The sequence below is a fragment of the Sorex araneus genome, chromosome 7 (assembly GCF_027595985.1).
Source record: "Sorex araneus isolate mSorAra2 chromosome 7, mSorAra2.pri, whole genome shotgun sequence".
Taxonomy (NCBI): domain Eukaryota; kingdom Metazoa; phylum Chordata; class Mammalia; order Eulipotyphla; family Soricidae; genus Sorex; species Sorex araneus.
Window position 1 is genome coordinate 13,880,799 of NC_073308.1, and position 16,639 is coordinate 13,897,437.

Sequence of the window (16,639 nt, forward strand, 5' to 3'; positions counted from 1 at the left end):
GGTCTGTACTGTAATTAATTGCCCTGTGCCAGTGCCAGTTTCCTGGTTTTGATAAGGTAGTCTCGTTGTGCCAAGACGTTAAGGGGAGCTGGGTGGGTGAGAGGCACGCGAGACCTCCGCGGATCATTTTGCAACGTTTGGTGTCTACAACCGTTTCACAATAAAAAGTAGAGAAGTTCACAGCCCACAGGGAGCACCCCCCCCCCCCCGCCCCGCTCCGCGACTCCGCCCCCAGCACGCGGTGCGCCGGCCCCGAGGGGCGGGGCGGGGCGGTGCCGGGGTCGCGCCTGCGCACTGAGGGGCGGGGCAGGCGGCGGCGGGGTCGCGCCTGCGCACTGCGGGCTCGCGCAGCCCCCCTCCGGCGACACGCGTCTTGGTCCCTCGGCGCCGCCGTCGTTCCGGCCGCGGCCGCCTCCCGACGTCCTGCCCCGGTGAGTGCCCCCGACTGGGGGCTGGCGGGGCCGGGAGCCGCTTTCTTCGCGGGCTAGAGGGGAGGGTGGGCGTGGAGCGAGCGGCCGCCTCTCCGCGCCCCCGTAGCCGCGCTGACCGCCCCCGCTGCCCGACCCTGCCCCGACCCACCGGCCGGCGCTTCCTGGGGAGCGACGCGAGGCCCGTGTCCGGGGGTCCCGGGCCCAGGGGGAGCGAGGCCCGTGTCCGGGGGTCTCGTGTCCGGGGGTCTCGAGCCCTGGGGGCGCGAGGCCCGTGTCCGGAAATCCCGTGTCCGGGGGTCCCGAGTCCGGGGGTCGCGAGTCCGGAGGGCCGGCCGGTGCACAGGTCCTTGCTCAGCCGGGCGTGCCTGTCAGTGACGGAACTCGTCGCTCTCCGTCGGGCCTTTTCGGCGTCTGCAGTGCCCCGATTCTGAGAGGGTCCTGTTCCTAGGGTCCGTTTCTCTGAGCCCCTTTTAAAAGAAGAGTTCCCACCCACTGTTAGTACTGGTCCCGCAGTGGGAGAGTGAGACCGCGGGACGGGAGGCGCAGTGACCCGGAGGCCCTCCAGGACAGGTACCCGGTTGCAGTAAGTCTCCGCGTCTCTGTTGTGCAGTAGCAGTTGTGTCTCGGTCAGAGATGATCGGAATCAGGCCCGGCGGCGAGTGGAGGGCGCCGGGAGAAGGGCAGGGGGAAGGACCGGCAGCCTTCAGTCCCTTTCTGGAGAATGTGGGCTTGATAGATACGCGGCTTTGAACGCACTCAGGCTCCTGCTGGGCTTTTGGACGGGTCGCAAGTTACGCCTTAAATGGGTCTGAAACACACCTCTGCCCCCCTGCCCATTTTTTGTGTATCCAGCAATATAAATGTAATCTTCTTCGTTCTTGAGCTTTGTTGTCAACTGAAAAATCATTAACTTGCTTAACCTGCTTTTATTAATGGCCTTTTATATGGAAAGCATTGTTTATTTTAGGCTTAAACACTTTCGAGTTGTATTTTTGTGTTGAAATAATTTTAGTTGTCAACATTTAACGATTGTATCCAATGTATAGAAAGGTTTATAGAAATTTTCAGACAAGGGACCTTACTTGTTTGCTTCAGACTTGTTTTTAAATATGGTTTCAGAATTTCTCCACCAAACTCACAGTGCATGTGGTTTTCATTGTGGGTGGATGGGGTACAGGCTGACAAATAAGGAACCACACCCAGACTTCATAATCAGAGGTTTGAAAACAAATTCTTTTACTGATATCCTACTACATTCTAATTTGCTTTGGTCTTAGCAGAAATTTTCTCATAAGAGTAATATTTTTTAATAGTAAGAACTGAATACAATGTCACTAATTTACTTTTACGGAATATTTGGCATATCATGAATCAAAATGCATAACTCAGAAGTTGTGCCTTGATTTTTTTTTTTTTTTTTTTGCTTTTTTGGGTCACACCCAGCGATGCACAGGGGTCACTCCTGGCTCGTTCACTCAGGAATTACTCCTGGCGGTGCTCGGGGGACCATATGGGATGCTGGGATTCGAACCCTGGTCGGCCGCGTGCAAGGCAAACGCCCTACCCGCTGTGCTATCACTCCAGCCCCTGTGCCTTGATTTTTGAATTGCTTTTCTCTGTAAAAGTTCTTTTATGTGATTTCCCCCCAAGAATTTTTTCTTTTTTTTTTTTTGCTTTTTGGGTCACACCCGGCGATGCACAGGGGTTACTCCTGGCTTTACACTCAGGAATCACCCTTGGCGGTGCTCAGGAGACCATATGGGATGCTGGGAATCGAACACGGGTCGGCCGCGTGCAAGGCAAACGCCCTACCCGCTGTGCTATCACTCCAGCCCTCCAAGAATTTTTTCTAAAAAATTGTTTTATGTTGTCTTTTTCCTTAGTAATAATGAATGTGTGCACATTCTTCAAAAGCCTTAACTTAGTCTGTGAAACAATTTAAAAGTCTTCTGAGTTTTCAAGGGGATAATTTTAAGAAAACTTTTAAAGAAAATGCATTACATCTGAAAATGGTGATTTTTTTGCCCCCAAAGAATGAAATATTGAGCACTGTTATCAACATTAGAGCAATTTAAGGTTGGTGAGCAATCTGGCCAAATGTGATGATAGATATAGGTTGGTTGGTAAAAATACTTGTGGGAAGACCAGGTTCAAATTTGGCGGGGAGTGTTAAGTAAGCTGTCGAACTTGTTTGGGCTTTAAGGCATTTTCCATCACTGATATTATGATTCATATTTATTTGTCATATTATTTCCATTAAAGGCCTTTGTTTTAACTTGCAAATTTAAATTGAAGACATTTATCAAATACCACCATAAGACATCATAGCACCTGTATTCCTCTTACACATTTTTAAGAAATATTTAGGAATTGTATTTGTTTTTTAGATTTTTATTTGCTTGTTTTTTTTTTTTGGTTTGTTTGTTTTTGTTTTTGCCATGGCTGGTAGTGCTCAGGGTTCCTGGCTCTGTACTCATGGATCCCTCCTAGCGGGACTTGTGGGACCTTATATGGTGCTGGGGGTTGAACTTGAGTTCGACCCAGGCACCCGCCGAGCTAAGTGCCTTTCCCTGCTGTACTGTCTCTCAGGCCTCACTGTAGAAACTGTAAACGTAAAAATTTTTGGTGGTATGATAGTTGTAGTACATACTGAAAAAAATACAAAATATGAATAGTCTGAACAAGAATAAAGTGATCCTTGGGGCCAGTGATGTAGCTTAGTTGTAGAGTGCATGTCTCATATATGTGAGGGCCCGGATTTGAACCTCAGCCATACAAAAGAGTGTTAAATAATTTTTTTTTTTGTATCCTATTGCTTAGAATTAAGCCACTGATAACATTTTTATATATTTCTAATACTTCTCTACTATATATTAGGCACATAAGCAGAATTGCAATCATAATTCAGTTTTTTAATTTTTAAACTTTTCATTTATTTTTTGGTTCACACTTGACTGTGCTCAGGGCTTACTCCTGGCATTACACTCAGGGATCACTCTGGTGTGGTTGGGGGACCATATGGGACACCAGGGATGAAACCTGTCTCTGCAATGTCCAAAGTAGGTACCTCACCCACTGTTCTACTGCTCCATCCCCCTTTGAACTTTAATTTATACTGGAAATGTTTCCCCTGACATCAGACATTTGAACATATGTTGTCTCCATAGTGTTTCATCTTGGATTTTTTTTTTCTGTAAACAAACTTTTAATCTGTAAACTAAGTGCAAATAATCCATTTGTTTTCATTACAATATTTAAAAGGCCAGGAATCTCTACTACCTACAGTGACATTTTATTTATTTATTTATTTATTTTTATTGCATCACCATGTGGAAAGTTACAAAGCTTTCAGGTTTAAGTCTCAGTTATACAATGCTCAAACACTCATCCCTTCACCAGAGCACATATTCCACCACCAAGAATTACAGTATACCTCCCCCCTACCCCCCACCTCCCCAGCCCCCCCCCCCCCCCGCCTCGCCTGTGTAACTGATAAATTTCACTTTACTTTGATTACATTCAGTATTTCAACAAAAAACTCACTATTATTGTTTGGAGTTTCTCCCCCAAAGTCGGACCTGCTGAAAGGGAAGCATTTGATAATTTGTTTTCCATTGCTGAAAATGAAGAGATATGAGGCAGCCGCAAGGTTTTGGATTTCTGTATTTTAGTATTTTAGTAACTAAGTCAGAGAAATTTCTGCCAGAAATTGCATCATTGCAAGCTTGTACCTCTCTGCTACTTTGTTTTTTTGTTTGGTTTTGTTTTTTGTTTGTTTTTTTTTTTTGCTTTTTGGGTCACACCCAGCAATGCTCAGGGGTTACTCCCGGCTTTGCACTCAGGAATTACTCCTGGCAGTGCTTGGGGGACAATATGGGATGCCGGGGATCGAACCCAGGTCGGCTGCGTGCAAGGCAAACGCCCTACCCGCTGTGCTATCGCTCCGGCCCCTCTCTCTGCTACTTTATATTCCACATACAAGTGCAATCTTTCTATGTCTCTTTCTTTCTGACTCAACATGATACTTTTCATGTTGATCCACTTATATGCAAATTTCATGACTTCATCTTTTCTGATAGCTGTATAGTATTCCATTGTGTAGATGTACCAAAGTTTCTTTAACCAGTCATCTGTTTTGGGGCACTCTGTTTTTTCCCAGATTGTGGCTATTGTAAACAGTGCTGCAATGAACATAGAGATGCAGATGTCATTTCTACTATACCTTTTTGCCTCTCCGGGATATATTCCCAGGAGTCGTATTGCTGGGTCAAATGGAAGCTCAATTTTCTAATTTTTTGAGAATCGTCCATATTGTTTTCCAAAAGGGCTGAACCAGTCGGCATTCCCACCAGCAGTGGAGGAGAGTCCTGTTCTACCCACATCCATGCCAACACCAGTTGCTTTTGTTTTTTAGGATGTGGGGATGTGGGCCACTCTCTGTGGTGTGAGATGATATCTCATTGTTGCTTTGATCTGCATCTCCCTGATGATTAGTGATGTTGAACATTTTCTCATGTGCCTCTCAGCCTTTTGGATTTCTTCTTTGGGAAAGTTTCTGTTCATTTCATCACCCCATTTCTTTTTTTTTTTTTTTGCTTTTTGGGTCACACCCGGCGATGCACAGGGGTTACTCCTGGCTCTGCACTCAGGAATTATCCCTGGCGGTGCTCAGGGGACCATATGGGATGCTGGGAATCGAACCCGGGTCGGCCTTGTGGAGGGCAAACGCCCTACCGGCTGTGCTATCGCTCCAGCCCCTCATCACCCCATTTCTTGATCGCGTTGGCAGTTTTCTTTTTGTGGAGTTCAACTAGTGTATTGTATATCCTTGATATCAACCCTTTATCAGATGGGTACTGCGTAAATATCCTTTCCCATTCTGTAGATTGTCTTTGTATTTTGGTCACTGTTTCTTTTGAGGTGCAGAAGCCTCTTAGTTTGCGATAGTCCCATTTATTTATCTCTGTTTTCACTTGCTTGGCCAGCGGCGTGTCAGCTTTGAAGATACCGTTGGCTTCAATATCGTGGAGGGTTTTGCCGGCCTTGTCTTCAGTGTACCTTAGGGATTCTAGTCTGATGTTGAGGTCTTTAGTCTATTTTGATCTGACTTTTGTACATGGTGATAGGTGGAGAACTACATTTGTACATGGTGATAGGTGGAGATCTACATTTTTTTGCATGTAGCTGTCCAGTTTTGCCAGCACAATTTGTTAAACATGCTTTCCTTGCTCCACTTCACATTTCTTGCTCCCTTATCAAAGATTAGATGATCATATATTTGGGGATGTGTGTCAGAGTATTCAACCCTGTTCCATTGGCTGCAGCTGTGCCTTTGTTCCAGTACCATGCTATTTTAATTTCTACCGCTTTGTAGTAGGGCTTGAAGTTGGGGAGGTTGATTCCTCCCATTTTCTTTTTCCCAAGAATTGCTTTAGCTATTCGTGGGGGCTTATTGTTCCATATGAATTTCAGGAGCGCTTGCTCCATTTCTTTGAAAAATGTCAAGGGTATCCTTAGGGATCACATTGAATTTGTACAATGCTTTGGGGAGTATTGCCATTTTGACAATATTAATTCTTCCAATCCATGAGCAGGGGATATCTTTCCATTTCCTCATGTCCTCTTTTATTTCCTGAAGTAGTGTTTTGTAGTTTTCATTATACAAGTCCTTTACCTCCTTAGTTAAGCTGATTCTGAGGTACTTGATTTTTTTTTTTTTTTTTGCTTTTTGGGTCACACCTGGCGATGCACAGGGGTTACTCCTGGCTCTGCACTCAGGAATTACCCCTGGCTGTGCTCAGGGGACCATATGGGATGCTGGGATTCGAATCCAGGTTGGCTGCGTGCAAGGCAAACGCCCTACCCGCTGTGCTATAGCTCCAGCCCCCAGGTACTTGATTTTTTAAGGCACAGTTGTGAACAGCATTGCTTTTATCGTGTCGCTTTCTTCTCTCTCATTATTTGCATATAGGAAAGTCATGGACTTTTGGTATTGATTTTATAGCCTGCAACTTTACTATATGAGTCTATTGTTTCTAGGAGTTTCTTGGTAGAGGTTTTAGGGTTCTCTAAGTATAGTATATCATCTGCGAATAGTGAGAGCTTGATTTCTTCCTTTCCTACCTGAATGCCCTTAATATCTTTTTCTTGTCTAATCGCTTTTGCAAGTACTTCCAGTACTATATTGAACAGAAGTGGAGAGAGTGGGCATCCTTGTCTTGTCCCTGATCTTAGAGGGAAGGCTCTTAGTTTTTCCCCATTGAGGATGATGCTTGCTGTAGGCTTGTGATAAATTGCTTTGATTATATTGAGGAAGGTCCCTTCTATACCCATTTTGGCGAGAGTTTTCATCATAAACGGGTGCTGGATCTTGGCAAATGCTTTCTCTGCATCTATTGATATGATTATATGATTTTTATATTTTCTTTTGTTGATATGATGGATTATGTTGATTGATTTCCGAATGTTAAACCATCCTTGCATCCCTGGGATGAATCCCACTTGGTTGTGGTGTATGATCTTTTTGTTGAGTTGTTGAATTCTAGTTGCTAATATTTTGTTGAGAATCTTTGCATCTGTGTTCATCAGGGATATTGGCTTGTAGTTTTCTTTTTTTGTGGTGTCTTTGTTTGCTTTTGGTATTAGGGAGATATGAGCCTCATAGAAACTGTTTGGGAGGGTTTCTGTTTCTTCAATTTCCTGGAAAAGCTTGAGAAGAACTGGCAATAGGTCCTCTTTAAATGTTTGGAAGAGTTCGCCCGTCTGAACCTGGGCTTTTGTTTTTGGGAAGACTTTTGATTACAGTTTACAATGACATTTTTATAATAAAAATCCAGGCATGTACAAACAAGAAATAGAATTACCGTACACTTGGGGGCACAAAAGGTTGAGTAATAGACTAAGACATTAGTTAACAAAGGGAGCACACAAGAAACCTAGAAAATGTATGCAGTATATAAAAACAGTAATTTAGTTCATTGAAGAGATTAATATTAAAGATGGGATATCCACTGCCTTATAATTATCCTGTAAACCATAAGAAAGCAATAAGCAATACATTATAAATATTTTGGCTTTCAGCACTTTCCTTCTCTCATACTGCAATAATTTTTTTTTTAAATAGCTGTTGAAGTTGTCTTCACTTGTCTGTTCAGGGCTTACTCTTGGTTCCTGCTCAGGGGCCCTGCCTGGATGTGGCTGGGGACTGAACAGGGCCCCTGAGCAGGAAAGTGCCCAATTCACTGGACTGACTCTCCATCCCAAAATGGTCTTTGTCTAAATATTAGAATAATCCTAGCAGAAAATAAATTCCATGAGGAATAAGTTAACAATCTACGACAGATTTCTGACAGATGTACTTGAAAACATTACTGCAGGTCACATGAGGATTGATCTGCATCTTGTATGATAGAGTAACTCAACCCTTCAAACAATCTTGCCCTCCTTTCTTTTAGCAAATTTGCTTCGTTGCCATCATTTTATTTTCTAAAACATATGGAAGGTAAAAAGAAAAACAAAAAATAAAAAGAATACAACTGTTTAATGTCTGTAAATTTATGAAGAAAACAATCCCAGAATGCTTTTTCCTCCTACTGTCACACTGGGGAAAGTCTCATTTGGCACACTGGGTTTATACAAAGGAAAAAGAAGAGAGTAAAAAATGAAAGTATTTGGTATTCTAACCACTTCAGTAAAGAGAACAGTAGAAAAGGAAAACAGGAACAGTTACTACTGAAGACACCAAGAGACACATATCCAAAGCTCTTGTGTTTCTACCATTCACTATCTCCGGAATACTTGACTTTGCAACACGATATACAAGTATTTACACTCTGATGCTGCTGGAAAGACCAGACTCAAGTTCTGCTGTGCTCTGAGCTGCAGTGCCCAGTGGGGTGGTCACGATCAAGGCAGTAAGGCTGTAAAGAAAAGATTCCTTTATACATGAAACTAACCATACTGTAAATGAAGATGCATGAAACCGAAAATACTATTTAAAAAATGAAAATATTCCATTTGCATTGTATATCTTATTTAAATTTTTTTTTCCCTGTTTATCTTCTAGGATGCAGAATTAGAAGTATGAAAAGTTCTGTAAACTTAGGCTGAGTTTCTGTAGCTGGTAACTATTCTTTGAAGATGGCGTTTCTCTCCTGGAAAGTGGAGTATTCTGCAGCTTACAAATGTCTTAAACAGTGGTTATCTCCAAAGTCCGTGTTCCAGCGTATACATGCTTCTAAGGTTTGAGGGCTCACACGGCCTTTTATCTTTTTCAAGGATTCAGTGAAGTCTGCTAATCAAATATTTCTCATCTCACTGGCAGACATATTCTTCACTTGTTTTTGTTTCAGTTCCCGAATAGGTCCCAGTGCTGCATCTTTCGCCAAAGCTGTTAGATCACTTCCTGAGTATCCATCAGTCATTCTAGCAAGTTGAGCTAATTCTTTTGGGGTCAACGGGCTTCCTTGTATACACAGCAGATTTTTAAGTAAAAGTAGTCTGTCTCCTCATTTGGCAAAGAAACATACACTCATTTGATGAAACGCCTCATCCAGTTGGTCGCACCCACCACAAGTACTTGGTCATCTCCAGCTGACTGTACACCATCGAATTCTATTAGAAACTCTGTCTTCAGACGCCGACTGGCATCGTGCGCTCCTTCCCGTCTTTCACACAAAAGGCTATAAACTTCATCTACCAAGATGATGGAAGGATGAAGCTCCTGAGCCACAGCAAAAAGACTCGCACCAATTTCTCTCCTTCTCCCACCTATTTTGAAGTTAAACTTGCAGCACTTATGTTAAAGAAGGTTGCATTAGACTCTGCAGCTACTGCTTTAGCCAGCATTGTCTTACCATTTCCAGGTGGACCAAAGAGCAGCAATCCTCGGGCAGGAGCTTGAAGGCCTGTGAACAACTCAGGCCTTAGAGAAGGAAGAATAACAATTTCTTGCAATGCTTGTTTTTGCCAACTCTTGGCCAGCTATATCATCAAATTTAACAGCTGTCCCATTGTCCACAATTTCATTCATAATAAGGTTAGCAAGATTGCTGTCCACATTTCGAAAATTGTTCAAGTCTTTTTTTTTTTTTTATGAGCAGCAGTTGTAGGGGTAGGAGGCTTATTTATTCTGTTTGTTTTTTGAGTGTTCTTGTGAGCACCAGCTGCTCCACAGACCAAGGACAGGCTGCTGTACCTGGGCGCTAAGTGGTGGCCAGAAAGGCCTTGTGGATCTGGTTTTTGTCACTGTTTTTGAATGAGGCAGTGAGTTACTAGTATGAGTTAAAGGATCTTTCTTTTTTTGAAATAGCTTTACTTTCTGGCTGAAGGTGTCTGATGAGGCAGGTCAGGTTAGTACTGTCATTATAGACATCTGTGTGTGACTTGGAGAACTGCAACACTGGCTGTAGCTTCTCTAGAAGCTGTAACCGGTCCTTGGCCATAACCAAACAAGTCATCATTTTAGCTTGAAGGCGACTAGGTCTTTCACACTGTTCACCCTGGCCTGTAACCATAACAGCAATTTCTTTTTCCAGTTCTTTAATACCTTTCTTCTACCATTCCAGGGCTTGCTCCTTTTGTCCTTGGTCATCCTTGTTGATGCGCAGCGCCACAGAGATGTACTCAAAGGCCTGCTTGTGGCACTCGTACTCGATTTCTGCCCTTCCTGGGCAGTGCAGGTGCAGGCGCCGGCACAACCACCTCATTTTGGACTTTTTAATCAGTGCTTAGTTTTGTTTTGACCAGCCAAGTTACTTTTAGTTTTCTTTTGTCATTTCAGTGCTGTCTTGAATCAATTTCCTTGTATAGAAATCCTGGGTTTCTTCAAAGTAGACTTCTAGATAGTAAAGAATTATACTGGGTCTTTAATTACATATGTTTAATTTATTCATATGTTATTTTGCTTGTTCTCATTTCATTTTCTTTTTCTGGGTTATGGGACCACACTTGGCAGTACTCAGAACTTAGTCCTGGGTCTGTGCTCAGGGATCACTCCTGGTATGCTCAGGGGACCCTTTGCATTGCTTAGGGATTGAGCCTGGGTTGTCTGTAAGGCAAGCACCTTACTTCTCTGAATTATCTCTGGCCCTCTTTTACTTTTTCTAAAAACAAAGCTAGTGGGGCCGGAGAGATAGTAAAGCAGGTAGGGAGCTTGCCTTGCACATTACTTGACCTGGGTTCTATCCCCGATACCCCATATGGTCCCCCAAGCCTGTCAGGAGTGATCCCTTAGTAATCCCTGAACACCAATAAAAAAACTTGAAAAAAATTACCACAAAACCAGGTTTTATTTATTTTTGGTTTTGGAGGCCACTCCGGAAGTACTCAGGGCTTACTCCTGGCTCTGTGCTCAGTGGACACTCTCGGTGTAGCTCAGGATCCTGGTTTTGCCATGTGCAAAGCAGGCAGCTGGCCTGCTGAGCTTTCTTTGGCCCACTTTAAGCTAGGTTTAAATACATGTAATATTTACTTCAGTTGTTTTTAAGTTACTTCTGACTGCTGCATGGTATTTCTTAGTGTGTTATTCACAGTATTTTATTTCTTTATTGAACTCCCTTCACTTCCTATAAGACAAGTGATGACATCATGAAGATCCTCTCTGAAGTGCATGATCTTGTGCAATCCTCTAAGAACCAATGCATGATAAATTATGCATTTTACCAAGAGGTCTTTCAGCTGTGTCATCGTATATATAGGGTCTTGTTACTTATTTTTACCAAGTATTCTGTGTTTTGGCTTTTGTTAACATATTACTTTATCCTCTAGAAACCACGGTCATTTGCATTATTACTAACTGGGCTGGAGAATGCATAGTTGTTGGATTTTTGAGTCTGAACTAAAACTTTTTTTTTTTTTAATCTAGCAGCCATGGCAATGACGGGCTCAACACCTTGTTCATCTATGAGTAATCACACAAAAGAAAGGGTGACAATGACCAAAGTGACACTGGAAAATTTTTATAGCAACCTTATCGCTCAACATGAAGAACGAGAAATGAGGTAAAGAATTTTGATTGAGAAAGTTTATGTCATGGTTTTGGCATTCATGTAGACCACATGTATAATATTGTTGAAAGGGACAAGAATAGCAGCAACCATATTATAGGCTGTCCTTTGCAATGGAATGACAGTGTCATTGATCTCTAAAATTTCTTGTAATTAAAAAAAAAAGCAACAACTTTGGGTCAGATCCTGGGATTTTGTTCTTAAGAGTGATACTAAAAAAAGTGATATGAATTCTGCATTTACTATTTAGTTGCTACATGAGGCTGGTACAAGTTCCCTGGTCTTTCTGTGTATTATTCCCTCTTCAGGAAAATGAGTAACTCTACTTATCTTGCAGGATTGCTGTTTATAGATGTAACTTATGAATACCTGTAATGCTTCACACGATAGTTGCAGCTCTTGCTGTTGATCTGTTGTACACTATTCATTTATTAATTCATAATGAAAACCTCACTCCAGTATTTGTCATGAAAATGTTCTCAGAAGTGCACAAAAGTTAAAAGAATAGTTAATTGATAAAATCTAATTTGGCCTATTTGGGACGGGGGGTTAGTATGGGCCACACCCAGTGGTGCTCAGGATCTATTCCTTGCTCTCAGTGGTCTCTAGTGACCTCCAGCCAAGAATGGACCTGGGTGCCAAAGTCACTCCTGGGATGTTTAGACCATATGAGGTGGTGCTGGGGAGTGAACTGGGGTCAGACACATGCAAGGCAAGTACTTTTAAGCCCTACTCTTTCCGTCCTGGGGTTTGACCCTAGGACCTCCAAAATGCAAAGCAAGTCTTTACCACTGAGCTATACCGCGATGGCCCTGGCAGTTTTTCCTTTTATAGTTCCTGTCTTCTATGTCCTCTAAGAAGCTCATGTCTAATCCCAAGCAGTATAGTCACTTACCTTTTGTTGTTTCATCAGTAGCCATCTACCCATCTTCCTTCCTTCGTTAAGCCATCTTAAATTTTTGCTTCAAGTTTGTTGCAAAGGTCAACTGAATGTTTCTGCTTGTCTAGAGTTTAATATTTATACATTTTGAGAGTATGTAAGGTGAAATGCACAATCTTAAGGATATCATCCAATGAGTTTTGACATATGCATACTCTTGAAAAACTCAAACATAGCTCAGGGTATAGCAGCACATGCCTTGCATGCTCAGTACCAGCAGTTTAGTCTTCAGCACCAGCTGCTTCTCTCTGGCCCTGAAGGTCTTGGAACACGACCATCAGCAGGCCCAAGCATTGAGCCCTTTGGTCTGCTTGTCAGGTATCACCAAGACTGGCCCTAGAGCCCCTTGAGAACTATTTGGGAGTCCCCCCCAAACAAATTAGCCAACTCTACCAAGACTTAGAATATTGGGGGGGGGCTGGAGCAATAGCACAGCGGGTAGGGCCTTAGCCTTGCAAGCAGCCGACCCGGGTTCGATTCCCAGCATCACATGTGGTCCCCTGAGCACCACCAGGGGTAATTCCTGAGTGCAGAGCCAGGAGTAACCCCTGTGCATCGCCAGGTGTGACCCAAAAAGAAAAAAAAAAAAGAATATTGGGGGCTGGATTAGTAGGACAGCGGGTGGGCATTTGCCTTGCCTGAGGCTGACCTGGGTTCAGTCCCCAGCATCTTCTGTGATCCCACTGATAGGAGTAATTTCTGAGTGTTGAGCCAGGTGTAATTTTGAGTGCGGAGCCAGGAATAACCTCTGAGCATTGCTGGGTGTGACCCAAAAAGCAAAAACAAACAAACAAAAAAACCCAGAAACAAAAAGCCAAAACCAAAAACAAAACAATAACAAAACAAAACAAAACAAAAACCCCAACATAGAATATTGCCATGTCCTAGAAAATTATTTCTTTTTATTTCTTTCTTCTTGCTCTTTCCACCTCTGGCAGCATAACTCTGTGTGTGTGTGTGTGTGTGTGTGTGTGTGTGTGTGTGTGTGTGTGTGTGTGTGTTTTCTTTCCACCTCTGGCAGCATAACTCTGTGTGTGTGTGTGTGTGTGTGTGTGTGTTTTCTTTCCACCTCTGGCAGCATAACTCTGTGTGTGTATGTTTTCTACCAGAGATTAATCATACCTGTTCCATCTAAGTTGAATATATAAATTAATTTGAGTAAGACATCTTTCACTCAGCTTCATGTTTTCTTGCAGGGGGAGGGTCATGTGAAGTTGGGGTTGAACTCGGATTGGCGTGTGCAGGGCTTGTGCCCTGGACCCTGAGCTGTCACTTGAGACCGCCTCCTATTTTTGAAGTTCATCCCTGTTGTTGTTGTAGCAATATTTATTCCTTTATACTGCTGAGTACCTTGTTTTCTGAATATACTTATTTTTATATTTTACTGTTGATAAATATTTGGGTTTTTTAAAGTTTGGTATTTTTTTGGGTGGGGTGGGGTGGGGGTTATTCCTGACTCTGCTTTGGAATGACTCTTTGCGGACCTCAGGGGACCATGAAATGGATTTGAACTGAGGTTGGCTGCCTGCAAGGCAAGTGTCTTACTCTTCTATACTATCCAACTCCTCCTTTTCAGTTTTTATCTGTACACTTTGTTCAACAGTTTTTTGGGTTTTTTTTTTTTTGCTTTTTGGGTCACACCCAGTGATGCACAGGGATTACTTCTGGCTCACTCAGGAATTACTCCTGGCGGTGCTCGGGGGACCATATGGGATACTGGTAATCGAACCTGGGTTGGCCGTGTACAAGGTAAACACCCTCCCCACTGTGCTATTGCTCCAGCCCCTGTTCAACAGTTTTTGTCTACAGAGACTAAATAAGTTTTTTGTGATCATAAATCTTTTAGTGAATAGTTGTTTTTAGTTCTCTGGTACATAGCAGTGGGATTGCTGGCTCATAAACATAAATAGGGGCCGGAGCGGTATCACAGTGGGGAGGGCGTTTGCCTTGCACGCAGCCAACCCGGGTTCGATCTCCGGCATCCCATATGGTCCTCCAAGCACCACCAGGAGTAATTCCTGAGTGCAGGGCCAGGAGTAACCTCTGTGCATCACTGAGTGTGACCCAAAAAGAAAAATAAAAACTATATATAGGTATATGTTTAGTATAAACTGTCACTGTCATCCTGTTGCTTATCGATTTGCTTGAGCAGGCTCCAGTAACATCTCCTTTGTGAGACTTGTTACTGTTTTTGGCATAAACATACAAAAAATTTTGTTAGACTTTTCCTTAAAATACTACCAGTAATACATATAGTTTTAGTTGCTGTTTGATAGCATGTATTCTATTTTTTTTTTTTTACTGCATCAAGTGGTGCTCTGGACTCTGCATGGGGGAGGCATGGGGTGGGACACACACACACGATTCCCCAAACCTGAACCTCTGGCATGCAAAGCATGCACTCAGCCTTTTGAACTATTTCTTAGACCCCTCGTATTTTAAACTTGAGCTATTTTGGGTTAGTTGGAGTGGGGGGGAGCAAGGAATTGGGCCATATTTAGCAGTGCTTGGGGGCTACTCCTGACTCTTCTCTGGGACCATATGGCCTACACTGGATCAGACGGGTTCACTGCATGCAAGGCAAGTGCCTTAACCCCTGGACTGTTATCTCCCTGAGCTGTTTTTGTGGGATCTCACTATTATTTAATTAATGTAGCTTATTTGTTTTTTTTTCCTCTCCATACCTCAAAGGGTGCTCTCATTGAAGTAGTACTTGTGGGTCTCTCCCCAGGCTACTAAGGGAATCAGTTGATGATGAGGATTGAATCTGGGTCTCTTGCAGGCAAATATTGTGCTCCAACCCTTTAAGTTATCTCTCTGGCCCCTCACTGTTATTTTACTCTTTTTTGGGGTGTGGGGAGTTTTGGAGTCACATTAAGGGCTCCCCTGGCTGTGTGCTTGGGTGTTGTCCCCCTGTGTGGTGCTGAAGGAGGAATTTAATCGGGTTGGTCGCATGTGTCCTCTTATTTTAATGTGTGCTTCCTGGTTGAATGAGTGATGGTGAACTTCTTTTTGGGTCATACCCTGCCACTCAGGAATGCTCAGGGATCACTCCTGGTGGTACTCAGGGGGATTCTATTTAGTATCAAGGGCCTAACTGGGTTTATTTACCTCTTATACTATCTCTTCAGCCCTTTTTTGTTGTTCTTGAACATTTTGAATGTAATTTTTTTTGTGCTACACTCAGTTATGCTTAGGGGTTACTCCTGGCTCAGAACTCAGAAATTTCTCCTGGCCGTGCTCAGGGGATCCTAGGGATGCTGGGGATGGAACCCAGTTCAGCCACGTGCAAGACAAGCACCCTACCTGCTATACCAGCCTCTTGAACACTCGGGAGCTTTTTGGCTGGGGTATCTTCCTTCTGGAAACATTTGTTTAAATGTTGAGAATTGAGTTGTAGAAGCTATTTTTCTGTACCTGGGTACTAGAGCTTAGTTTCTGTCAATCTGTGTCTTTCCTGTTTTTGCATCATACCTGGCAGTGCCGAGGGGATGCTCCTGGTTTTAGACTCAGGGTGGTTCCTGGTGGTACTTGGGTGGATTGGAGAGCTGAGGGAATGCTGGGATTGAACCTTCCTACGTGTTGAACATGTGCTTGCCCTGTTGAACTCTTCAGTTTTCTGTCCATTTTTGTCTTCCGGGGCCAGACTCAGGACTCCAGACTGTTCTGAGGTCCCTGCTGGCTGGGCTCAGGGAACAAACCACGCGTGGTGCCGGGGATGCACGGGAGAGCAGCGTTTTGATCACTGTACTCTCTCTAGTCTTTCTGTTCTAACAGTGTCTCTAGGTGAAAAGGTGGCAAATTTTTGTGAAATTTAATTTGGCAGGATTTTATAATTATTCCATTTTATGACATCAGAAAAACCTTTGTCTATTTCCAGGTTCTAAAAAACCTTGTTTTCTCCTGAAGTTTTATAGATTTAGAGTGTTAATTTATTTCTGCAATTTATCCTGAATTACGAAGTATGTGTGTGATGTGAAATGGGAGATGAGATGTATTTTCCCCTTATATTAGTACCATTCATTGCAAGGAAATATTTTCCCTGTGGATTAATTTGGCATTTTTGCAGAAAATCAAAAGACCATGAAAAAGTTTTTTATTAATTTTTTTTATTAATTTCTAGATTCCTTTCAACATTTTACTGATCTCTAGTGAGGAATTATACCTGGCTGTGCTCAGGGCCCTGCGCCGAGGGTGCAGGTCTCATCTTTCCTGGCCGGCTGTGGGTCTGGTGCAGGCACCAGTTAGGGCTCATCTGTTCT

General features: G+C 43.1%; 1 protein-coding gene and 1 pseudogene across 8 annotated transcripts in view; one reads left to right on the top strand and one right to left on the bottom strand.

The window, feature by feature from the left end:
- Window positions 1-305: 305 nt before the first annotated feature.
- The window catches only part of STK38 (serine/threonine kinase 38), a 57,340-nt gene continuing 41,006 nt past the window's right edge, over window positions 306-16,639 (top strand). For 2 of the 8 annotated variants that reach the window (XR_008631054.1, XM_055144505.1), the window contains exons 1-2: window positions 9,337-9,468; window positions 11,296-11,431. Coding sequence is in view for 7 of the 8 variants with exons in the window: in XM_055144505.1 (XP_055000480.1) it covers window positions 11,301-11,431 (131 nt within the window). In the remaining variant the exon portion in view is untranslated. The other 6 variants (XM_055144508.1, XM_055144507.1, XM_055144509.1 and 3 more) reach the window with 6 other exon arrangements.
- On the bottom strand, window positions 8,609-10,140 carry LOC101554493 (spastin-like; annotated as a pseudogene).